The following is a 26,261-nucleotide window of genomic DNA, read 5'->3' as shown; positions in this document are numbered from 1 at the left end:
AGAGTCTCGAGTGTCTGCCAATTGTGTGGATCTACGCACCCAGTGAAGACAGGCTGGTGCATTAGCCTAAGAGCACAGCCTCCCCCCTCCAACACCCAATTAACCAGTGAACATGCCATTTGGTCTTTGCCAGCTGTGTTAATAAAACCTGAAAATAAGGACAGATAGATACATATTCCTGTGGGTTTTTTTTAAATGTGCTTTCTGCCTCTGAGTAAAAACCACAGACCCAGAGAGGTCAAAGGAAACATTAAGGGCTTTTTAAAAAGCTACTGGTTTTCGCTGAGTGGAGAAGCCAATGATGCCATTCATATGTTCTGTAGTTGCTGGGAGGGAAGCAACAACAGACACCAACGTAGGCAGAGGCTTTCGTTTCAGCCTGCATTTATTCTGGTCACATGCAGCTCCATCTGCAAACGTCCAGGATTCAAGCAAATGTCAGTACAGATCAAACAGGCAGGTTGACGGGAAGGGACAGAACTTCACAAAGGGGGAAACAAAACCTGTCTTGGAAGCTACAGTTGGGGTTTAAGACAAAATGAAGCCAAGTCTAGCCCAGAAGGAACATTTTAATAGAATCTCTGCAGTATAGGAAAAGGTCCCAACCCTGGGTTTGTTTCAGCCTAACACACAGCCCACACTCTGCCTTACACAAAGCCGAAGGTCATCTGACTTCACATCTGTTGCTCAACAGCATGAAAAGTCTCTCTCCATCCCAGAGACGGAAGACTGAACTCTGGGCTGGCCAGCTCTTCGCTGTCTCCCATCAAACAGTGAAATTGCATCTCTGCTAAGTCCCTTCTCACAGGGTAAAGCCTCACAAGCAATAAAACTCCCCTGTTAAAAAAAAAAAAAATCAGAGCCGGTGCAGCCATAGGTAACACAGTTTTTAAGTCGAGGTTAACACAGGGACCCTTTTCCTAATGCAAGCTGCTTCCGAGCGCAGGAGAAAAGAATGAAGACCTTTATTGTGAAGGCAGGCTGAAATCCAAGTAAGCCATGTGATGGGGAGTTGTTTGGCGCCTGCTGCTAGACAGATCTGATGAACTCTGATAAATTTTCAGGCCCTTTATCGTAAGTATCCTGTGCCAAGCAGAGACATTTAGCACCTGAAACCAGAGAGGTTAACAACCTGGTAGAGAGGGAGGAAATTCTCCTTACTAAATAACTAGGAGAGCAGATGAGTCGATTGCTAGGGACAGACCCCAGTCAAACCACTATTTCCAGCTTAGATCTTGGATTTTGGCCACGCCAGCTTTGTGGCGTGGGCAATTCAATTTGCCAGGTAGGTTATTTTATCTTCCGTTTAAAAGGTGACTGGAGATATGGTTCAGATAGGAGGTCACTTGGCAAACGGCTGCACATAAGTTTGATGAAGGACCACCAAGACAGGAGACTGAAGTCCCAGATTTTCTGAGAAGGTCCCCCTATCCCCCACCTTGTACTCTTCAGCCACGTGGGTTGGAAAACCGGAGCTATGGGTTTGCAATGTGACATGGCCAATGCAATTTGGGGTTGACATTGGGGAGGCACCAGGACAGGGAGCAGGAAGGCAACAATCCCCGGATGCAGTCCCAATAAGACGACACTGCAAACAGAGGGAGGAACATAACTCCAGTTCACACCAGAGGGTACGCGCCAAGTGATGCAACAAAAATTAACTCTTTCCTCAAGAGGTACAACTAAAGCTTTGCTAAGTGACAACGAAGCGAGAGGACAGGGATGAGTGGGAGATTGTCAAGTCCTCTGTTGACCAACGTGCCAGGTCCCTGGGCAAGCTGAGGGGGCGGACTGAACACTCTGTCCAGGAAGGGGTGGGGCCTCAGGCAGAAGGGGTGGGGCTTGCACAACAGTGCCCCTCCAGAGCGCACCATGCCAGGCTCCCTCAAGTTGTCTGGAGTGTGGCATGGGGCGTTTGAGCAGAGATTTAAAGGCCCTGTGTTTCCCAGGCCCTTTTGAAGCACCGGGCCGCAGGACACTTGTCCCCTTTGCCCCTCACCCCACCCCCCAAGCAGGCCTGGGGGTAAATCAAATATTCAAAAGATATAAACAGTAAGATGGGAGATGCAAAGGGAAAGCTTAGGCCAACTAGCAGAAAAAAACCCTTCCCAGCAGGGAAGCCTATAAGTGGAAGCCCGTCATTGGGAACATAGACTGGTAAAAATAGAAGAAGAATGTGCTCTAGGGAGAAATGAGGCCTTGCCAGGAAGACGAACTGGACAACTGTGGATCTTTCCCGACTTCCAGAGATTTAGTTAGCGATTTTCTTTCTAGACTAACCTGCAGACCCGGCCAGAGAGTTTGCAGGGCCCAAGGCGCCATGTTGTGGTTGGCTGCACCGTGTGGCCGGGCGGCTCCCAGCCAGGGCAGCGAGCGATCAGCCGGGCGCCAGGCAACACGGGGCCTTGAAGGCGCGGGGCTCAATGCAACTGCCTTGCCCTAAAGGCAGACCTGCTAACCTGAACCGGAACAGGCTACTGTAAAGAATTTTATGGGGCTCTGTTCGTTCCTCAGAGACTGGTAACAACGGCATCGTATTGGGTATTGAGTCCTGCCCCGTTCTGTCCCAAGTGGAAAGGCTACCATAGATTTCACAATATCCATGCTACAGGCGAGCTCTTTGATACAGGCCTCCACTGCCTCAGCCTATTGTTGTTGGTGATTCTACGTGAAGGTGAAAGGAGGAGGGTGTCTCACAGGCCCATGTTTTGCTGTAAAACAAAGGACTGGTTGTGCGGTTTGTAGAAGGGTTAGGACTAGGGATGTCAGCAGTTAACTGGACTGAAGCAGCTCCCCAGCTTCCCACAGTGCAGCACAGAGGGCCTGGCCTGGTCAGAGCAGCCCGTGGCATGGCAGGCCTGGCCAGGCGGGAGTATCTCCCTGCCCGCGGGATCCCATTTAAGCAGTTAACCGTAAAGTTTAACTGATTAAACAGGATTTTACATCCCTAGTTAGGATCAGCTCTCAGGCCTCAACCAGACACAGACGTTTAAACCATCTTTAAAGTGGTGCAAACTTGCAAAATCAGAACAAGTAGCAGCAGTGACCATCCACTGGGAAAGACATTACGAGTTACAGGTGCTGCATGAGCCTCCAATGCCCTCCCTGCTAAATGGGATTGGAGGGGATGCAATGCTGTGTATCAAGCACTGCTAAGAGGCCAAGATCATGCCATACCCAGATAAGTGTTATTTGGCTCTGGCTGATTAGAATTTAGAGTAATTAGCAGTTTGTACATGTCTAGATGTGGGATCATTAGGCTTGTCTACAGTTTGAGATCACTTCAACTCTAGTGGTTAAACAAAAATAAAACACACGGCACCTCTAACTAAGAGTTAAACTGGTGCAAAATCTGTTGAGATCAGGCCTCATTCTAGCCAAACTTGCCTTTCACCTCCCATGAAAGGTATCTGCTCTCCAGAACAGGTTCCCAGCTTTTAGAAATGCCCAGAATGCAAGGTTCAGCTGTTTTGGAATACAACATAACTCAGACAGCTTCTCATTTACAGGACAAGGCCAACTCTGCTGCACTGGGATGTGCATGACTCACTTTCTGGCTGACCAGCTGTTAACATCTGTCTCCGCTTTGTCTGTCCCATAAGAGGAAGGAATCCACAAATACCGTATCCCCTTTAGAAATGGGAACTTATCAGATGCACATGCTCTGCAAGAAAGCTGGCTTGAAGTTACCTAAATTGCATCAATACCAGTTAAGAACATTCTTACTTGACACCCTCTTGTGTATATTTCAGTGCAAAAACACCAACGAGTAGTAACTGCCACGGTTTAGCATTCTCACCTGTAAGATGTAGAACCTAGTTACACTTCATAGAAGACACGCTCTGGTTAAAGCTATGGTGCAAGTAAACCTAACAGGTACAGGCGATGAAAGTTATTCTGTAATGAGGATGTGAAATACCACATACTATTTCTGTTCTGCTTCCCTCCCTCCCCCTTCTCTAGGGGTATCTAAAATCACCAAGAAGCAGTTATTTCAGAAGCTAGCCTGTACCTGCCGAGTTCCTTCTTCAGTTTAGTAGGACTTGCCAATGAAGAACACTAAATCAGAAGTCGTACAGGTCAAATTTTGGAAAAAAAAAGAAGTGCAGAGGAGAATAGACTTGGATCCAGCCCGTTAGACTATGGCCTTTGCCCAGAAGCACAGGCATGGATGTGACATGCATCCGGTGAACTCGGTTGTGTTAGCAAACAAAGAGAACAAAATCTGTCCATAACATAACACTGTTTTTTCCTTTGGCTTTAAAGCGTGAACCACCAACTAACCCAAATACATACGGAGGGTGACTCACACGAGAGCTAACTGTCAGTTTTGCTTGCTGAGAAACAAAGACACCTGGCAAATTCTGATTCCCCGCCAAGCGTGTTTTCCTTCAAAATGAGACATCAGCCCAAAAAAAAATATATATTTTTTTCCTCCCTTCTTACTACCAGTGGGGCTGACAGCCTGGCCTGGTCCCTGGGTAAGATGGGAGCTGGGGGACTCTGTTCTGCCCTCCAGAAGGGGCAAGGCTGGAGCTAAGCAGCCCTCAACAACCCAGAGAGAGCCATACCATTCCCTCCCTTCCTCATGCAGCCATCAGTGCTGCATGGAGCATGCCATGTGGGGCTGTGGCTGTGATTTAAAAGCCCCAGGGCTCCATCTACTGCTGCTATCACAACAGCAGAGGCAAGGAGCTTCAGGCCCTTTTGTATCCCTAGGGCAACTGGCCCTTTCCTGTCCAGGGGCAAGCCTGCTTATTATATCTCTAAACATGCTAACTAGAGGCAAAGGCCCCAAAGGAATTGGATGTGACGCCTGCGGGAGTCCTGTGGATTCTCAGTGGACTTCATACGACATGCGCTCTATTTACAAATGAAGAATGATTTTTCATACCATTCATTCAACCCAGAATCGGAAAAAATACCGAGCCATACTCGAGTCCAGCTTGGTTTCCCACAGCTGCAGTGATTGGGGAGGTGGCCGAATATGGCACATGCATGGTGTCCGTGGAGAACACCAGTAGCACCCAAGGACACACATTAATGAGATACCGGATATTTATTACTTTCTCCACTGTAGCTCCTAGAGGGCCTAACTGCAATCAAGGCCCGGCTGTGCTAGGTGCTGCACAAACACCCAGAAGGCCATCAAAACAGAGTGGAAGCCAGGGGATCAAAGTAACTTGGTTGCAGCTGGGTAGAGAACCCTGGTCTCTAGATGCCCTGTCCATGCGTGCTACCCCTCACAATACGGAGCGAACAGAGCCCTGCTGTACAGCTTCCCTAGGCTCTAGGAACAAAAGGCTGCTCATTTAGAGCTCTTAAAGCCTTTTCCTCCTGACCTGTCTGGTGGCCCTACGCAGGGGGCTACATGAGTGGCCCCCTTCATCTCAGTGAGTGTGGGAAGCAAGGCAGTCTGGTGGGAGAGGGCAGTTTTGCTACCTGTGCTTGCATACCTAGAGTTTGCAGGGTGTGCTGACGGGACCGCAGTAGCGCTGTGAGGGGATGCAGGGGGAGCGCACGGCTCTCTCAGTCTGTGTCATGTGCAATCAGCATCCACTTTGCGTGCCCTGCCTTTATGTGCGTGTCACTTGAGTAAACGAGGAGGAAGAATCCAACACAGACAGCAATCAGCAGCCTCCGGCAAGCCTGCACGGGAGCAACGGGGAACAAAGGGTCTCGGGGCCACGCACAGAGCCCCGCTAGACTGCATGTGGCAGACCTGGAGGTGTGTTTGATTCTGCACCCTCAGATGTGCCCATGCACGTGAAGAACTGGGACGGAGCTCAGTCAGTACTCCCGTTTCTGCAGCAATAGCAAGGCAGCGCCGAACGAGGTCCCCAAAAGGGTCCCCTTCCCCAAGGGGGTAACAGATACGGCGCTGGGGCACAGCTGGAGCAAGCCTCCCAGTCCCCATCACCTGTCTTGTGCCTTTGCTCCCCTCTGCTGTCACAGCCAAGGGTAAAAACTTAAAAACCAACAGTCTAGTAGTACTTTAAAGACTGACAAAACATGTAGCTGGTTTTGTGGGCAAAACCCACTTCTTCAGATGATCAGAGTTCATTTGAGTTGGGGTGGGCTGTCTGTGCTCACCTGCCCACAGCACATTCTCTGGGCTCACCTGGGATTCTTCATTCCTCACGGGATTTTCTATGGACCTGCTGTCTTCCAGGCTGTCCTTCCGCTTAGACTTCCTCATGATCAGGGTGTTCACGACCCAGAACATAACAGCCTTGGAAGGGAAAAGGAAAAACAAAAGTTGTTTGAATGGCCTGGATTTTGGATGGCCAATCTTCAGGGCTGTCTAAACTGCAAGGCAGTGGCAGGTGGAGATGGGTGCTCTAGCTTTCAAGCCTGTCAGTGACCAACAGCTCACAGTGGGCTGATCATACCAAGCTGTGAGCACCGTCGACCCTCAGGGATATGAATGGAACAGAGGCCTCTCCTCAGAGCAGAGGAGTAGGCCCCATGTCTGCAAGAATTTGACCAAACTACAGAGAGAGTGCGGCAGTGACCTTCATATTGCCACATAACTCCACAGTTTCCTTGGCCTGAACAAAGACATTAACTGGATGGCGCATTAGAAAACCAGCCTTCCTTACAATCCACACCTCATTGACCACAAAAGCTAAGTATGGGACCCTTCCAGCCTGCTCAATTAGCCTCATTAGCACCGGCACTACAATTGACAGGTTCTTTTCCCCCCCATTTATTTTTCTGTTATAAATTCTGAGTGTCCCTCCCCCCCTGCTTTTTTCTCCCCTCAAACTCATCTTAAGAAGTGGGTTTTGCCCAGGAAAGCTCGTGACACCCTATATACTTTTGTTAGTCTCTCAAGTGCCACAGGGGCTACTCGTATATTTTGGGATATTTTTTTCTCTCCTCTGCACTGCAGCCTGGTCCATTTTTCAGAGCAGGCCTTTACTGGATGACCCACTGGAAAAGAAATTAAAAAGCAGGTCAGGGCTGTGCAGGGGGAGAGGGACTTCCCACCATGCTGCACAGCTGTTATGGGCTTAAACCAGCCTCCAAGAGCCAAAGGTCAGCCCTTCTGCTTCCCAGAACAGTCATCAGTGCTTACATTGGCATCCTACAGGCTGGGAAAGTTTGCTCTTGGGCCAAACAGAAGTGGCAGCAGGGACAAAGGACAGCCATCTGAGGCCAACAACAAAGCCTGCCCGGACACACCCTATTCAGGTGGCAGCCAGTTTCCGAGGGAAGATAAATGGGGTTGCGCCCCCCCTTGGAGGCATTGCCTCAGGCATCGGCCGACTCAAGGGCACACACGCCGTTTGTGTTGTCGAGCTTCCCCCGCTGCCTCGGAGACCAAACACAGCTCCTTTAAAAAATGAAAGCCAAGTTTCTGAGCTCACCACCGGGGCTGCAGGAGCTGGCATGTTATTTGGCTCGGAGCAGCCAGGACGTGCTTGGCTCGCTCCGTTACGGGAACAGGCCAAGATGCGCACCCAGGTGGATTTTGGCCACAGTGATTGTGGGGACGTATTTGGGGGATTAAAAAACCCTCCATCTTGCGTATGCGAAACGAATGCCCACCCGAAAGACACCTGGCTCAGCAGCTCTAGGTGCCTGAAGCCTTTTCTCCACCTATTTAGAAACTGCAGGGGCAACTACTTTTCCTCCTTATGAGGAGGTCTTCTGAAGCGGATTGGTTGCCTTCAGTTGCTCCCGGTTAGAGCCCCAGGCTCTATAAATTGTCGTTGGAGCGCCACGCCACACGCCGCTCTGCAGGCTGGAGTGGGGGAGGGCAGGCTGCCCCAACCCCACCCCTCCTGCCCAAGGCCCCGCCACTTCTAGAACCAGAGCCGCCCCCTGTGATGTAGAGTTGGTACCTTGCTGGTTGCTATGCTGGGCTGTGGGTTGTGGGTGACCCCCACTGGCAGCTATTTGTAACACAGCCCAGCAGGACAGGGGATGAGTCATTATACAAGTGGCTCCCAACCTGTCTGACCAGTTGGCTCCCAGGGAGGGAGGTCCAGCCCCTGGGTGGGGGGCAGGGCTGGAAGACAGTTTTTTAGTTTCTGGCTGGAATCATGGAGGAAGCAGCCTAACCAAGGGGCTGGGATTTAAGGGCCCAGTCTCCCCCATCTCAAGGGGGACTGAGACATCCTAGGCCTGCCCTGTAACCAGATGACATCTGTGCTGTGCTGCATCCTGGAGAAGCAATAAACTCCCTCTATTCTACTGGCTGGTGGAGTCTGTTCGTGCCACTATGGGAGTGCAGGAGGCATCAAGGGCCCGTGGAGGCTGTCTGCTCCTCTGCTCCAGCCGTACTAAGGCATCTTGCAATCCCGCTCAGACCTGAGTTGTAATATCCAGCCTCACTGAATGCAACCTCCTCCTGCCAATTTCACTCAGATCATGCTATGCTGAGGCTGTGTCTAGACTACACCTCTCTGTCGACAGAGATGTAGATTAGGCACGTTGAAACTGTTAATGAGGCAGGAATTTAAATATCCTGCGCTTCATTAGCATAAACATGGCTGCCACTTGTTCCCAAAATGGAGCTTTTTTGGAAAAAAAAACAGCAGTCTAGACACGAATCTGTTGAAAAATAAACCCTTTCTCGACAGATCCTGTAAACCTTATTTTTTGACTCAGAAAAAGCTGTTTAAAAAAAAAACCCACCACAGCGGCCATGTTTATGCTAATGAAGCACGGGATATTTAAATCCCTGCCTCATTAGCAATTTTGACGTGCCTAATCTACATTTCTCCATCAGAGAGGTGTACTCTAGACATACCCTGAGTTTCCTCTCTCCCTCCCACAAGTTCAAACAGCTCATCTGTGCCTGTATAGGCTTTGTTGCACTCCCCTGTTGCCTGGCTCTCCACCAGGAGGCAGCATGGCCTAGTGGATAGGTGCTGACCAGCATTCAAACACCCTGGGTTCTAATCTCTGCCACTGCTGGGTGACCTTGGGCAAGTCACTTTCCCCTCCCTGTGTCAGTTTCCCTATTTCTAAAAAGGGAAGTAATGGCACCAATGCCTTTTGAGAGCTACTGACAGAGTGTTCTCTAACAGGTAGGTATTGCTGGCTGCACTTCTCCACGCCATCCACCTATGTACTTCCTACCAATGTTGCATCTTTTTTATTCCATCGATTTGTGGAATACATTTTGTTCTGTGCACTGAGGCATGTGTGGATGTGCACCACCAATAGAAACACATGCTGCTGGCTGTGGACGCTCTTCTAATTAGCTGGCTGGCATTTGAATCTCTTGGGGGGCCGCCCAAGTGCTCAGCTTACAGGGAACACAGCTTCCTACTTTGGTCTTAATGCCATCTTCCATTGCATCCCTTGTGTTTGGCATTCTCCACCTCCTTGCATGTTGGTGACTGAGAAAAATCACCAATATGTTGGGACAGGAAAGGAGGGAGGAGGACCCCTTTCTACTACAGGGCCTCAGAAAATCCAAGACATGCCACTAGAAAAGGAAACTCCCCAACCATAAATGAAGTTGTTCCTGGGATTTTTCAAACCCGCTAAGAATTCAGGAGACAAAGAAATAGGAGGGAAGAAATAGCACCGTTGGATCAGACAGATGCAGAGTCTACCTTGAACTTCTTGCATCCTGAATTGTGCTGGGTGGAAAGACATTCTGAACCTAGCAGGATGCCAAGGCATATTGTGTCAGACTGTGACAGGACATTCCATTTCCCAGTTCAAAACATTCCTGGTCCCTTCAAAGACAGCCTAATCCAAGGTTCAAAGTCTCGGAAGGCAGCTACGGAAAGAGTGATGGTTTAGAGAAAAAAAAACCTACAGATTTGGGGACAACAGACTATTTGGCTGGACTTCAAGCAAGTCCTCCTTTAAAAAAGAACCTTCTGTGGCACACGGGATAATTTTATACAAGATCATCACAACAAAGTTATCCTATAAGTATCTGAATTACCACTTCCTTCCTGAGGAGTTTTACATCAGAGTGAGTGGAAGTTTCAGCTGAAAACTCAATGGACTTTTTTGTTGATTCTTCTAGTTTTGAAGTCAGAGAGCAGCTGCAAACCATAGGAAAAAATCAATTTGGACAAAGAGGTTGACAGACAGAGGGGCTGGATTCTGATAGCATCAGCCCACCAGAATAATGCCCTCGCCTGTGTGACTTTGGCCGACTGACTATAAAATAAAGGGCATTCCCCTTAGAGGGCTGGGGCTATTTTGGAAATATAAATGGTATTTCACATGAGTGGCATCGTAAGAAGATATGAAGGACCATACTAGATCAGACCAAAGGTCCATCTAGCCCAGCATCCTATCTTCAATGGGCTAATGCCAGGTGCCACAGAGGAAAAGAACAGAACAGGTAAACATCAAGTGACCCCTCCTTGTCACCCATTCCCAGCTTAGGCTAGGGACTCTATCCCTATCTGTCCTGGCATTAGCCATTGATGGGTGTTTTCAAGGAGGATAGGTCCAACACAGGCTACCACTGAACTGTTCTGCTTTTTTAGATCAAATTCCATACACAAGCCCGTTAGGTTATGGTTTAAAGAGGTGAATGGAAAGCCTTTTGGCTGACAAGGCTGGAGTTCAGAATTCAGTACTTTTCATCACAGGATGCCACTGCCAGCCATGTTTTGGATGCGTGGGCTGTTATGAATAATTGCAAGGGAAGTCCAGATCCTTCACTCATGTCTTGGCCAGTCCAAAAGGAGGGGGTGATTTTCAAGTGGACCAAGGACAATCTATCCCAGGTGTCCCCCACACAAGGGACCAAACAGAGCAACCAACTTTTGTCAGTCTTAATGGACCATGGTGAAAGTCTGGAGGACAAATTTTGCCCTTTGACTCATGCACGGAAGCCAAGTCATCTTGCTGTCCTCACTCTCTGCCTGCACTGTCCCAGTGCACCCTCTGACATTTTAATACAGGTAGTCCCCGACTTACGCGGATCCGACTTATGTCGGATCTGCACTTACAAACAGGGCTTTTCTCGCCCCGGAGCTCACGGGCGGCGGGTCGCCACCCGTGTCCTCTGGGGCGAGAAAAGCTTCTCCCGGTCTCCCTGGTCTGCTGGGGGGGGGGGGTCCAGCAAAGCTGCTGGACCCCCCCAGCAGACCAGAGACACCAGAGTAAAGCCGCCATCTGGGCGGCTTTGCTCGTTTGCCCGGGAGCAAAGCCTCCGCCTGGTGTCCCTGGTCTGCTGGGGGGGTCCAGCGGCTTTGCTGGACCCCCCCCAGCAGACCAGGGGGACAGGAGCAAAGCCGTGGAGCACGCCCGCAGAAGGACAGCCCGGGCGCGCCTGGGCTGTCCCGCTGCAGGCGTGCGCCAAGGCTTTGCTCCCCGTCTCCCTGCAGACCAGGGAGATGGGGAGCAAAGCCACGGAGCACGCCCGCAGGGGGACAGCTCAAGTGCGCCCAGGCTGTCCCCCTGTGGGCGTGCTCCGTGGCTTTGCTCTCCGTTGAGTTGCTCTGCCCCAGGCTTCCTGGAATCAGCCGCTGATCAGTTTCAGCAGCAGCTGACTTGGGGACGCCTGGGTTTCTTAAGTTGAATCTGTATGTAAGTCAGAACTGGCATCCAGATTCAGCCGCGGTTGAAACTGATCAGTTTCAGCAGCGGCTGACTCCAGTTCCGACTTACATACAGATTCAACTTAAGAACAAACCTACAGTCCCTATCTTGTACGTAACCCGGGGACTGCCTGTATTACAATTAAAGTAGGCTCTTCCAGGTGGGAAATCTGCATTTCAGAAAGTCCCATGCACGTTGCATTAGATATGTTGGAAACCCTAAAACCACATCCCCGTGCATTTTAGGTACCAGATTATCCTAGAAACATAGGGCTGGAAGAGACCCTCAGGAGGTCATCAAACCCAGCCCCTTGCCAAAGCAGGACCAATCCCAACTAAAATCAACCCAGCAGGACTTTGTCAAACTGAGACTTAAAGGCCTCTAGGGATGGAGATTCACCACCTCCGTAGGTAACACATCCCAGAGCTTCCCCAGCCTCCTAGGGAAATAGTTTTTCCTCCTATCCAACTTCGATCTCCCCCACTGTAACTTGAGACCACTGTCCTCATTCTGCCATCCGTCACTATTGAGAACAGTCTCTCTCCATCCTCTTTGGAACCTCCCTTCAGGAAGTTGAAGGCTGCTCTCACATCCCCCCTCACAGACTAAATAACCCCTCAGCCTCTCCTGGTAGGTCATGCGCTCCAGCCCCCTAATCATTTTGATCGCCCTCTGCTGGATCCACTCCAATGCGTCCACATCCTTTCTATAGTGGGAGGCCCAGAACTGGACGCAGTACTCCAGATGTGGTCTCACCAGAGCCAAATCAAGGGGAATAATCACTTCTCTAGATCTGCTGGCCATGTTCCTCCTAATGCACCCTAATGTTCCATTAGCCTTCTTGGCTACAAGGCCGCGCTATGCAGAGACAGACACAGTTAAGTCATCAGCTGTGGCAGAGATCCCATAGTCTTGAGATGTCTGAAGGGGTTAATGACACCACACCTCAACTCAAATTCCTTCAACTTGCAGCATGGATAGACTCTGCTAGCAGGGAGGCCTGAGTGGCTCAGCTAAGTGACCTGTGTGTCAACTAATCGGACTGACAGGGTGGTCCCATGGGTCAGGCCTTGGCTTGAAAAATCCAGAGAGTGGCGTTCTATTACCAGTGCTGCCAAGGACCTGTTGTGCCACTTCTCTGCTTTGTCCTATTTCGATAGCCCCCTGGTGGGAGGAAGGAATACCCGCTGGGATGCACAGGCCCAGTGCCTGTTTTCAGAGGCGTCTTTGGCTTCACTTACGTTGACTACAAAAGGCACAATGAGCAAGACCAGGATGAGCTCCAGCTGAGGATCTGGGATATAGTCCAATAAAATCTCCTGAAGCTGCAAAGGAAACAAAATTAAACATGCTGTTCAAACACTTCTCGGTTGCATGCTATTAACCATGAATTGTAGCGACCTTCCCACACTGGGCAGGGACAGCTGCTGCCTTTTTTACCCCACTACCTAAGAAACCGGAGCACGAGCTAGTCAGCCCCACCCCAACACTTCTGGCAGCCTGAGGGCCAGGCAGATGGTTGTTCCTTTATTAAAATGCTGGTCTTCTATGCTTTAACAAGGCATAAAAGCATAGAAGACCAGCCAATTTTCCTTGGATTCTCTCACTGTGGTTGCAAGACAAGCGTATGAGATATTAACTTTGCATGAGGTGGGCTGGACAACATCCAGAAGTTTAGCGCCTACCTTCAGATTCCATAGTCGCATACCGAGTGTAGAAATCTACAGCAACATGTCAAGTTTAGGAGAACTCTGCCACAGGGGCTCAGAATACAGGATCCAGAAGTAAAGAAACACTGATGTATCCCACCTTTAATGTCTCCCACCTTCCTGGCCCCACACAGTGGATGATCTTTACATTGTGGTAGTAGCTAGTGGTCAGAACAGATCAGATCCCTAAAGCTCCAACCTCTGAACCCAAAATAACAAGACAGCCTCTGCCCTGAAGAAGTTATAGTCTAAAACAGAGACAAAGGAACTACCATCACCGATTCACTGATGGGGAATGGAAACAGAAATTAAGTGACTTGTCCAAGGTGACAGTATATCGGTGGCAGGGCTAGGAATTGATCCCAGGTCTCCAGAGTCCTAGTCTACAAGCTCATGTATCCAAGGGCAGAACAACCTATTCAATTAACCTTATCGGTCTCTGTGACATGTCCCTACCACTAACCAATAAGACGCAATAACTAATACTGAGGCTATGTCTAGACTGCAGGCTCCTTTCGGAAGAAGCTTTTCCGGAAGAAATCTTCCGAAAAAACTTCTTCTGAAAGAGAGTCTACACAGCAAAAGCGGATTGAAAAAGCAATCTGCTTTTTTGACAGATAGTGTCCACACTGAATGGACACTCTCTCACATTTAAGCTGTGATTGCTATGAACAGAGTGGCCACCAGGGCACCTGTGCTTTTTCCTCTTTCCTCTTCTTTTGAAAGAATTCCCACTTCCCCATCCACACACGCCTTTTTCCCGAAAGCGCTCTTTCGGAAAAAGGCTTCTTCCACATAGAAAGAAGTTTACCAATGTCAGAAAAACCCCTCTGTTCTTTCGAAAAAAAAAATTGAAAACACAATTTCAGTGTGGATGTAAAGTGAAGTTTTTTCGGAAAAACAGCCGTTTAAAAAAAAAACAAAACCTTAGCAGTGTAGACATACCCTGAGTTACTTGCGGGCTCCTCATGAAATATGGCCTAATAAAGCATTAGCACATGCCAGACAATGGAAACCTCTGAGGGAACATCGCCAGTAACTTACCTTTCTCCAGCCAGGGATGAACAGGACAAGGCTTACCATAGTCTTCTCAAAGACCATTATCAGCAAGTAGAGGATGCACTGGCCAATCCAGGCAGCAGCTTGTGGAGGGTCACCTGGAAAAGTCAGTCAGTGAAAACCTACCATATAGAACAGGAGTAGAAAACAGCACAGATAAATATCAGAGCTCCCTCATGGAACACAAATGGCCTGATAAAGTTAAGAGGACTAGTACAGAAGGAGGAGGGGGAAGTGTGTGTACAGTGCCCCAATAGACCAGCCTGCATATACACCTCTGATCACTCCTAGAAAGGATGCTAATCTGTGTGGAGGTTACAGTGATCCAGGTGGAAGATGAGAGGGGAGGGAATTCTACTGGCAGCTAATGAAGCATGTCCTTCCTCTCAAGCTGAATGCATGGCTTTGGAGCAGAAAGTCTGCACTTCAGTGAATTAAAAACGGCTCCTGTCTCTGGTCAGATTGCTTCAGATTTAAAATGGAGCAATATTCTCACTTGGTGCAAACCATTTCTTCCAATGTGCCTGGCTCTGTGCCATCAAATTCCATCTTGCCCTATCTAGCTTAACGAGGGCCTCTGTCTTCTCTAGATTCTAAGAAAATCTAGGTAACTATTCCAGCAGCAAACATTGCCACCTCTCCATATTCTTTTCCAGGCTACTGGGAACAAATAATATATGAGCCCAGAAGCAGACTAACCAGGTAAATGCCATGGCTTGGGGTTTTTGGGAGGTCAGATTAGAGATAGCAGGCTTTCCTGTCCTTAAAAATCTTTTAAGCACTGGCCCGAATCCTGATCTTTGATACGATGCACTACCAAGATTAGAACAGATCATTTCTTCCTATTCTATGCTGGGATAACTCCATCCATCTCTGAAATGCAGCCGCTTGTGGTATGTTGTCCAATATTTGCTAACACGCTGCTCAGGGCTGCAAACTCGGAATATAGTCTCCAAGTGCCAATTAAAGGGAAGCTCTAGGCAGCTCCTGGTATATGTCCCCATGTTGAATCTGAAAATGCTAGGGGCAGGTAGGTAGATGACCTATTCTCCTGTCATCTGAAGAAGTAGGTTGTGCCCACGAAAGCTTAGGATACCATCCTCACGTTTTGTTATTCTTTAAGGTACTACTAGACTATTTGTTGTTTAAGTTTTTCCTGCTACAAACTCGGCTCCCCCTCTGAAGACCTAAATGGTCACAGCCTCAGTGATCAGTATCTCCCAGAAGGCACGGTTTGCACAGCTAGCACTGCATCCCACATATACTTCATCTTCCATGGTGGGGCTGTATCGGATATAGGTTGGCTGGGAGCAGAATACAGAAGGTCCGAGACAGACAGGGCTCCCATCCCGGGTTTCCAAGGAATCCGGTCGGAAAATCAATGCTATTTAAATATGGATGACAGGTACTTAAAGTGAAAATTGAAAGCATATTAACTGTCAGCAGAAATAATGCAGCCATATCTATTACACACAGTAGCCTCAGGCCTGCCGGAGCATCCTGCCATCTGCTCATCATCTTCCTGGGTTCACGACTGTCTGCTGGGTCTGCAAAATAGGGACCCGGCTCACGAGACATAGGTCACATTTCCTCCAGACGTTTGAATATCAAGAGACTGGCGGCAAATCTGTTTGTAGTGCAGCCGAGAGCCCAGAACTGCTCTTACAGCAGAGAATGCTTCTACTCCCAGAGGAGCAAAGCAACTCAGCTCCATCTTTTCCTCTGGCAGGCTGGCAGCAAACCCCATGACAGCTCATACGTCCTATTGGTGCGAAGACAGGGCCAGCTCTTATTTCCATTGGGGAGGTGACTCTGTAAACATGAGGCAGGTCAGATGAAAAGGGCAAATATTGTGCCCATCTATAAAAAGGGGAATAAGAACAACCCAGGAAACTACAGACCGGTCAGTTTAACGTCTGTCCCAGGGAAGATAATGGAGCAGGTAATTAAGGAAATCATATGCAAACACTTGGAAGGTAATAAAGTGATAGGGAATAGCCAGCATGGGTTTGTGAAGAACAAGTCATGCCAAACTAACCTGATAGCTTTCTTCGATAAGATAACGAGCCTTGTGGATAAGGGAGAAGCGGTGGATGTCATATACCTAGACTTTAGTAAGGCATTTGATACAGTCTCGCATGATATTCTTATTGATAAACTAGGCAAATATAACTTAGATAGGGCCACGATAAGGTGGGTGCATAATTGGCTGGATAACCGTAGTCAGAGAGTTGTTGTTAATGGTTCTAAATCCTGCTGGAAAGGGATAACAAGTGGAGTTCCTCAAGGGTCTGTTTTGGGACCCGTACTGTTCAATATCTTCATCAATGATGTAGATATTGGGATAGAGAGTACGCTTATTAAGTTTGCAGATGATACCAAACTGGGTGGGGTTGCAACTTCTTTGGAGGATAGGGACATAATTCAAAATGACCTTAGCAAGTTAGAGAAATGGTCAGAGGTAAACAGGATGAGGTTTAATAAAGAGAAATGCAAAGTGCTCCACTTAGGAAGGAACAATCAGTTCCATACATACAAGATGGGAAGCGACTGTCTAGGAAGGAGCATGGCGGAAAGGGATCTAGGGGTCATAGTGGACCACAAGTTGAATATGAGTCAACAGTGTGATGCTGTTGCAAAAAAAGCAAATATGATTCTAGGTTGTATCAACAGGTGTGTTGTAAGCAAAACTCGTGAAGTCATTCTGCCGCTCTACTCTGCACTAGTTAGGCCTCAGCTGGAGTACTGTGTCCAGTTCTGGGCGCCACATTTCAAGAAAGATGTGGAGAAATTGGAAAGGGTACAGAGAAGAGCGACAAGAATGATTAAAGGTTTAGAGAACATGACCTATGAAGCCAGGCTTCATGAACTGGGCTTGTTTAGTTTGGAAAAAAGAAGATTAAGGGGGGACATGATAGCGGTTTTCAAATATCTAAAAGGGTGTCACAAGGAGGAAGGAGAAAATTTGTTCCTCTTGGTTTCTGAGGACAGGACAAGGAGTAATGGGCTTAAAGTGCAGCAGGGGAGGTTTAGATTGGACATTAGGAAAAAATTCCTAACTGTCAGGGTGGTCAAATATTGGAATAAATTGCCAAGGGAGGTGGTGGAATCTCCCTCTCTGGAGATATTTAAGAACAGGATAGATAGACATCTGTCAGGGATGGTGTAGACGGAGCTTGATCCTGCCTTGAGGGCGGGGGGCTGGACTCAATGACCTCTCGAGGTCCCTTCCAGTCCTATTATTCTATGATTCTATGATACCAGGGGGATGCACTCTGCTGCTTCCAGGGCTGTATTGGCTGGGGATGAACTCAAGACCTTTGTCAAACCGACATCTCGCAGGAGCGGCGAGAGAGAGAACCACTGAAATGTTTGATCAACGTTTCTGATGCCTCCAACATTAAGGAGGCACTTCGGAGACATCCAAGCGCTGCTGAGCCTTCTGCACACTTTTGGTTGAGCCCCAGAGACTTATGGCAGCCAGCACTAAACGCAGCCGGCAACAGGAACACCCTGGACTGTTTGTCTGCATGACACAAACCAGCACTCCTGGGGGGTCTGGCGTTGCTACAGTGAGCTCTGATAAAACCAGCACAGGAATTCTGGCAGGCTGAGAATCTGGAATGGCAAAGGGATCATCTCATTAACTCCCTTAGCTACAGGTTGAACCTCTCTAGTCTGGCAATGTCCGTGGTCCTGCACGTTGTTAGTGAGCTGGGTGCCCACTTACTATGAGTGTGGCCAAGTTTCCATTGGTCCCATAAAGTTTTACAGCCACCAGTCCTGGCTCTCAGGGTTCTGCTCTGTTCTTTAGCTCTAATATACCCCTAAATGTTTCCTAAGAGCTCAGTAAGCAGTGGAAGTGTTGGTAATGTTGCGAGGCAATATTAACCTCCCATGGTTCAGCAAATTCTCTTGTTTGGCACTGGTCAGGTGCTGAGGGTGCTGGACTAGAAGGGGAAAAGCCAAGAATGGATGGCAGCAGAGGACAGTGGGCCAGGGAGGCTGCGGAAATGGGAAAAGATAGGTAGGTCTGGGCAACAGGAGCCAGTAAAAGGAGGAAGAGGTAAAGGGAGCAAGACAATCCGGGGAAAGGAGGGAGAGGAGAGCCGAAAAGGCCAAAAGGTAGAAGGGGTGAGTGGGACCCAAGCCAGCCAACATGGACATCAGCTTACAGCAGCTGAAGTCTTGAACAGTGTTGGCAAGAGCCGGGCAGGGAGAAGCTGCATGATGGTAGTTGGGAACCAGGAAAAGGCTGCTCCCCTGGCTTTGGAAGGGGGGGCTCTGTGCTTCAAGAACAGCACAGACCCAACAGACTCATCAGAACCAAGGGGCTGGGTTCCAGCCATTCCTTGGCCCGGAGCAAGTTGCATTTGTTTTCTTGTCACATACCAACGTCGGATCCATTCTCACGTAATTCCCTGCATCTGAAATCTTGGTATTCTCGTCCAAAGCCCAAGCAGAGGCAAAACAAATCCATCCCTTCCCTTCTCTTTGTGGCACTTCCAGCTGATGTGCCTGGACCCCAGAATTAAGGCTGGCTCTTGAAAACACAGCAGCCGTCCCCAAGCCCCCAGCTGCCTGGCCACTGCACTCCACAGCTGACACGGCTCTTGGTTACATCTGTCATCATTCGGCAATGCTCATCTGGAGATAAGCTTTATCCCATGGATTGCTACAACTTTTACAGGCTACATGCGTGCGGCTAGCGAACAAGGCGCCAACTCTCATCAAGGATTTAGGCCTGAGCAGAGTGCTGGCAATTTTGTTGCTGGAAAGCAGTCCAGCTCAGTGGTACATTAGTATGGTTAAGATGGGTACTGGACTTTGTGGAGATTTCGTGAAATCCCTATAAGTTGCGACATGTATTAATCCTTTTTATAATGTCTGAATCCCACGGTACACAAGGTAATACTTCAGCGTTTGCTATATCACTGTAATAGAGTTGTTCTGAACTAAAATTCATCCAACAAGACAAGATTTTGCCCAGTGCAAAGTGCTAAATCCCTATGAGAAGTGCTACCTCTTGGCCCGTCTGGAAGGACCATGAAAACTAAACACTGAGGGCCATCACCGTTCCAGGACTATCAATTGCCCCTTCATGCCCACCAAGGGGCTACCGAAAAAAGGTTCATCTCAGCAACCTGAATTCCAGAAGAAGGAAATAAAGAGAGCGGACAAGAAAACTTTTTGGCTTTTCTGCTGTGTGAACTCTCAGAGGACTCGAGCTATGAAACTGAAGCAGAAAGCCTTAAATGACACTGAGCTGACCAACTGCTATTGCTCAGTCACCTTTTGGAACCAGAGACTAACTCATCTGTGACTCTATGTTAGCCTGCTTGGACCTGTAAGTAACTTGATCATATCTTTTACCTAGTTAATAGATCCTGAGTTAGTTTGCCATAGGATTGGCATGGTCTTTGGTATAAGATGTGAGGTATAAACTGACCTGGGTAAGTGACTGGAAGCAGCCTGAATAATTCATAGAATCACAGAAGTGTAGGACTGGGAAGGTGTTTGAGAGGTCTTCTAGCCCAGTCCCCTGCACTCCAGGCAGAACTACATAACTAGACCATTTTTGTTTATCTAACCAGAGCTTAAAAACGCCCAGTGTCTGAAATTCCACAGCCTCCACATGCAGTTTGTTCCAAAGTGCTTAGCTATCCTGGACAGCTCTGACGTTTGGCCATTAGGAAAATCTAACTCTCCCTAAGACCATCTTGTCCTCATCTCAAGTAGGGATGGTTCATTTCAATTAATCGACTAATCACATAGTCGATGGAAATTCCATCGACTCCTCGATTGGTCGATAAGGGGGCACTCACTAGCCAGCTGTGCCTCTTCCTTTGAAATGTACAAGAGCCATCTGTGGCCCTTGTAAATTTCAAAGGGAAAGGTGCAACAGCTGGGATGCCTCTGCGTCCTCTGCTCCTCGCAGAGAACACTCCCCCCAGCACCAGCTCCTGCTCCCCGCCCCTTGCTGCCTCTGTCAAAGATACAACAAGGGGGAGAGAGGTGACTACTCAGCTATTTGATAAGCTTATGCTTATCAGGAAGTCAATTACTCACTTTCATCCCTAGTTTCAGAGATTAACAAGAACAATTTTTCCTCCCTCCTCCTCCTAACAATCCTTAATGTACTTGAAAACTTATAACTGCCCCCACCCTGTGTCTGTGCTTCTCCAGATTAAACAAACCCATTCCCCTCCCCCCCCCCCCCCAGAGGTCCTGTTTTTTAGTCCTTTAGATAACTCTGTGATCTTTGGTCCAGTTTGTCTGGGTGACGAGAGACTGGAATACCCAAAGGGCCACCATGTCTGACTCCATGGTAAGACTGTCAGAGTGCTTCGAGAGCTCCCCTTTATAACCTGGTTAGTGAAATCCAATTACAGAACACACCACCCATTTGAGGTGTCGGCCCAGAAGCTGGTCTTCACAGTTGTGAACCTCTTTAGCCGGTGTGGCAAATCTGCTCGCTTGCTCTCTCCAGTGACAAACAGGAGCGTGAGGGGACTAGTGCAATACATCAGGTTATTTTACTATTAGTAATGGTCTTTTGTATGTAGCATGTGCCAGGCAGCTTCACAACGTATATTTCATCTTTACTGCCAAGGACATGCAAGGCAGGTTGGAGGAACCATAGAATTGTAGGGCTGGAAGAGACCTCCGGAGGTCATCAAGTTCAACCCCCTGCCCAAAACAGGACCAATTCCAACTCAATCATCCCAGGCAGGAGTTGGACAAGACAGGACTTAAAAACCCCTAGGAAAAGCCAGCCTAAAACTCAACCCCAATACCAGCCTTTTCCTGGCTTTGAAGTCTGGTCAGGCTTTTCCTCTCTCATGTTCCACTTGAGAAATTCAGCTAGCTGTTCTTGATGAGTTTCTTGTGCAGGCCTATTTATAAGACAACCTGCTCACTCTAAGAGCTTTTTATCTCTATCAGAAAAAGTGCGATCAGAATACAAATTCAGCATTATGAATTCACTGCAGAAAATTTTCTAGACACTATACAAGGGTGGATTGAAAGGAAGGAAACAAACCCAACTTCAGTAGCAGTAGAGGCAAAACCCTAATTGCCAGGTTGGGGTTTGTATAGATTTGTTTTTCAGCCTTGCGATCGCTGTTGTATATCAGAGGGGTAGCCGTGTTAGTCTGAATCTGCAAAAGCGGCAAGAAGTCCTGTGGCACCTTATAGACTAAACAGAGGTGTTGGAGCATAAGCTTTCGTGGGCAAAGACCCACTTCATCAGATGCATACATGCATCTGACGAAGTGGGTCTTTGCCCACGAAAGCTTATGCTCCAACACTTCTGTTTAGTCTATAAGGTGCCACAGGACACCTCGCCGCTGTTGTATATGTCCACCTCAGAGACCTTTTTCAACCTCTAACACACTCGGCAATAGGGAAGCACCCCCTTTTTACAGATGAACTGAGGCACAGAATAGATTGGGCAAGAGGGTGTTTGGGGGTACTACTATATTCTGTTTCTGGGCATTCTGGCCATTCTATTAGCAAAAGTTAACTCTTTAGACCTAACCCTAATTGCCTGGCCTGTAAGGGTTAAAAACCATAGGCAGTGGGTCCTACTGGGATGCTAGAGAAGCAGGAAGTGAGTTGGCAGGCAAGGCAAGCCAATGGAAGCAAAGTATAGGTTTTTGAATTGGAAGCAGGGCCCCTTCCTGTTCCTGTTGGGTGGTCAGAGCAGAGTCTGGGAGGACATGAAAGGAGCCAAGATCCAGGCATGGAGAATCCAGAGACATCCATGCCTAGGGAACAGGGGCAGATGACCGTTTTGTGGGGCCCTGGGCAGCATAATTCCGCGGGGCCCCCCCTCTGCCACGGCGCATGCGTGGGGCTTTCTGAAGTGCGGGGCCCGGGGCGGCTGCCCCATTCGCCCTGCCCTATATCCGCCCCTGCTAGGGAAGGACCAAGTCTTGAAACTACAGATATAGGAGCAGAACAGGGAATGTTTAGTCAGACTCCATTGGGTTATTTTCTTTGTTTTGGGATTTGTTGGACTTGTTCTGAGCAAATATAACTACCCCCTTATACTAACTCTCCACGCTGCATCCAAGAGAAGCAATTCCCTGTGTTTTTAAATCCTTCCCCCCTTCCCAGCTGCTTTGTAACACCTAGTGACCAACTAATGTTTCACTAAACATGTTTGGGTTTTTTTGTTTGTTTTTTTTTAAATAAAAATCACCCTTTTAAGAACATGAGCTGATTCCCGTGTCCTAGAAGGCAGGAGGTCCTGTGTGCACATGCCTACGACTGCACAGCCAAACTACTAAGAGAAATTAAATGTCCCTTTTCAGCCGATCACAACAGCTCAATGTTCAAGCTCTCTCCCAAAGGGAGGGTTAGAAGAGCTTGAGAAAACCTGGCAGGACGGAATTCCCAAATGTGTTTTCCTGGGTTCTCAAAGGGGGGTTTTGCATTTGGGTGGTGGCAGGCACACCAATCCAAAGCTGGGGAATCCTCGGGGAGTTTTAACACAAGCCTTTAGTGGCAAGGTATTTTAAAGTCTCTTGTGGGTCCCCACCTTCGGCACTCAAAGTGCCAGAGTAAGGAACAGCCCTGACATTATACCCAACTCTAGTATATTCCCAATTGCCTTCTCTATAGCAGTTTTGGTTGGAGGGGCCATCCGGTAAGATTGGGCTCCAACTGGGTGAGCTTCACCTGCACCAATGGAGTGGTACACCCGTTCAGTCAGTCCTAAGGTGGCTGAAAACATCAGCATGAAGCTGGTGCACAACCAAGGCTTATGGAGAGGGTTAGCTCTTCAATACCATCCTCACTTTTCCCTTCATAGTCGTCTCCTTCAGGCCACTTAGGCTAGGACTTCACTGCAAGTTCTTAGAGCAGAAAATAGGATAATGAGGAACTCATTAGCATAAGTTGCAATCTCATTAGCATATTTTCTGCTATTTCTTTTTGCACAAGAAGAAGCCGTGTGGACTTTTTTTTGTGTGTGTGGACTTTGTGCGCAAAAAAAAAGTCCACACGGCTTCTTTTTGGGGTGCAATTCCTGGGTGTCATGCTGTTTGGTTTGGCTCATGATTGAGGGTCTACCTCAGTGCGGGCAGCCCAGAGCAGCTGAATCTTCTGTAACTGGATGTTACTAAGGTTCTTCAGCTCACTGCCGAAGAGAGGGAGCACTAAGGCTTCGTCTACACTGCCAGATTTTTGGCAGAAAATATGCTAATGAGGGACTCATTAGCATAAGTTGCAATCTCATTACCATATTTTCTACCATTTCTTTTTGCACAAGAAGAAGCCGTGTGGACTTTTTTTTGTGTGTGTGGACTTTGTGCGCAAAAAAAAAGTCCACACGGCTTCTTTTTGTGCAAAAAGAAATGGTAGAAAATATGGTAATGAGATTGCAACTTATGCTAATGAGTCCCTCATTAGCATATTTTCTGCCAAAAATCTGGCAGTGTAGACGAAGCCTTAGTGCTCCCTCTCTTCGGCAGTGAGCTGAAGAACCTTAGTAACATCCAGTTACAGAAGATTCAGCTGCTCTGGGCTGCCCGCACTGAGGTAGACCCTCAATCATGAGCCAAACCAAACAGCATGACACCCAGGAATTGCACCCCAAACTTGCATGTTGAAGACCTAATACAAGCAATACATTAGATGGGGCCCAAGTGAAATCAGGGACCCATCATGCTGGATGATTTCCTGCTTCGTCTCTTTCTCAAAGGGTATGTCTACACTACCCCGCTAGTTCGAACTAGCGGGGTAATGTATGCATACCGCACTTGCTAATGAAGCCCGGGATTTGAATTTCCCGGGCTTCATTAGCATAAGCGGGGAGCCGCCATTTTTAAATCCCCGCTGCTTCGAACCCCGTGTAGCGCGGCTACACGGGGCTCGAACTAGGTAGTTCGGACTAGGGTCCTATTCCGAACTACCGTTACTCCTCGTGAAACGAGGAGTACCGGTAGTTCGGAATAGGCACCCTAGTCCGAACTACCTGGTTCGAGCCCCGTGTAGCCGCGCTACACGGGGTTCGAAGCAGCGGGGATTTAAAAATGGCGGCTCCCCGCTTATGCTAATGAAGCCCGGGAAATTCAAATCCCGGGCTTCATTAGCAAGTGCGGTATGCATACATTACCCCGCTAGTTCGAACTAGCGGGGTAGTGTAGACATACCCAAAGTGTTTACACCCCAAGAACAAATGAGTCACTGTATTGGACTTTCCCAAGGTCAGCGGCAGATCTTCCCCGATCCCACCTCAGTGCCCTATGCACAGGCCCAAACTAGCTCTTCAGCCCCCCCCCCCTTCTTTGGAAAGTCCCTAAAAGGCAGAAAAGGAAATTTAGTTACAGATTCAGCCCCTATAGGGAAATACACTTTACATGCAGAGCCGCAACAGGGGTAGGTTCCAGACCCATCATAAGCCAGGACTGAGCCGGGCTACTGGCCAGCCTGCTAAAAAAATGTACTGGCAAGTGGGGAGGGAAGGAAACACGTGTAGTCTATAGCATTAATCAATAAGCTTTTGCTTATTGGTTAATTGACTACACTATTACATCCAGAGCCCTGTTCTGAAATTTGATTGGTCCTTTCCCCCTTCTGTTCTGAAATTTGATTTGTCCTTTTCATATGTGTTCATTTTTTTAATTGTATCCTTTGGTATATATGGTTGCGACTATTTTCTTCCACTATTTGATCTGAGGAAGTGGCTCTGGCCCACGAAAGCTCATCATCTAATAAACCATCTTGTTAGTCTTTAAAGTGCTACATAGTCCTGTATTTTGTTTCATCCAGAGCCCTGACGTTGGGGAAAGTTGCCTCTATCTCTACACTCATTGCAAGTTAGGACGAAACTGAATGGATTGTATCTGAACTTACCTGCTGAGAAAAGGTAGGGAATTGGAATGTGTGTTAGATTACAGGGACATCTAGACACAGCACGTCGTTCCCACAGTGTGACTACTGCTCAGAAAGCCGTCTTCCTTCTGCACATACAAATTCCATAGCAAGGACAGAACAATGCAGAATCTCACCTCTCCTGGCCATGGGCAGATGCAAAAGAAGTCTGAATGGTACCAGCAGCAAATGGTTAATGCATGGGTCAAACCTACTGAGTAGGTCGTTTCCAAGAAAAACAAAGAGTGAACAGTAAATCTGCTCAGAGATGGGTCTGGAGAGGCACTGCCAGCCTTTGAGAGGTCTTAGGGAGGAAAGAAATCCCTCACATGAGAGTCTTCTCGCCCACTGCCGCAAGAGGCAGGTCAGCTACTTGTGACGATCAACACGCATTGTTCCAACAAAATCAGTACGGACACTTTGTATCTGGGGTTACCAACTGGAAGAGAGAGAGAGAGAGTCCCAGATGATACTCAGAGCCATGCACTGTTCCCTCTGACAAGCTCACACAGTCGGCTCGCAAGTCCCGTAAAGGACAGTGCAGCCATTGGAGGATAAAGTTTTGAAAAAAGGGATCATCTGACTGGAGCAAATTATTCAATTCCAGGCCTAGGTTTAAAAGGCTTCAAAGAAAAATTTCTGAACTGTAGCAAATCTCTCTAGTCCAGCATCCTCAGGACCTGACCGGTGCTGAGCCAGAGAATTTGCCAGATCACAGGAGAATTAGCCAGAGCACAGCATTACCAACACTTTCACTGCTAACTGGCCTCTTAGAAGACATTTAGGGGTAAATTGGAGCTAAATCACAACACAGAACCCTGAGAGCCAGGATTGGTGGCTGTAAACAAACTTTATGGGACCGTGGGAAACTTGGCCACATCCATGATGAGCACACATCTGGCTAACGAAAATCATGCCAGCACACGGATGTTGCCAGACCAGGATGTGCCAGATGAAAGAGTTTAAACCTGTAGCAGGGGTTATAAGAAAGCGTATCACCATCTTTTCTGCTGTAGCCACCTGAATCTTCACTCTCCTCTCTCCATGGTTCAGGAATGTCCGCCACCTCATGTCTCCTAG

The 26,261-nt window shown here is 48.2% G+C and overlaps 1 protein-coding gene across 1 annotated transcript in view; it reads right to left on the bottom strand.

The window, feature by feature from the left end:
- The window catches only part of LOC102459502 (store-operated calcium entry regulator STIMATE-like), a 46,239-nt gene that overhangs the window by 4,499 nt on the left and 15,479 nt on the right, over positions 1–26,261 (bottom strand). Inside the window, exons 5-7 of the mRNA XM_089777629.1 lie at positions 14,286–14,398; positions 12,774–12,857; positions 6,122–6,232 (exon numbers count right to left, since the gene is read on the bottom strand). Of these exons, the coding sequence (XP_089633755.1) occupies positions 6,122–6,232; positions 12,774–12,857; positions 14,286–14,398 (308 nt within the window). The remainder of the gene's footprint in view (positions 1–6,121; positions 6,233–12,773; positions 12,858–14,285; positions 14,399–26,261) is intronic.

This window comes from Pelodiscus sinensis, chromosome 1, assembly GCF_052426305.1.
Source record: "Pelodiscus sinensis isolate ZL-2025 chromosome 1, ASM5242630v1, whole genome shotgun sequence".
In the NCBI taxonomy this organism is placed as follows: Eukaryota; Metazoa; Chordata; order Testudines; family Trionychidae; genus Pelodiscus; species Pelodiscus sinensis.
Note: the sequence above shows the minus strand (reverse complement) of the source record. Positions and strands in the feature narration are given on the sequence as shown.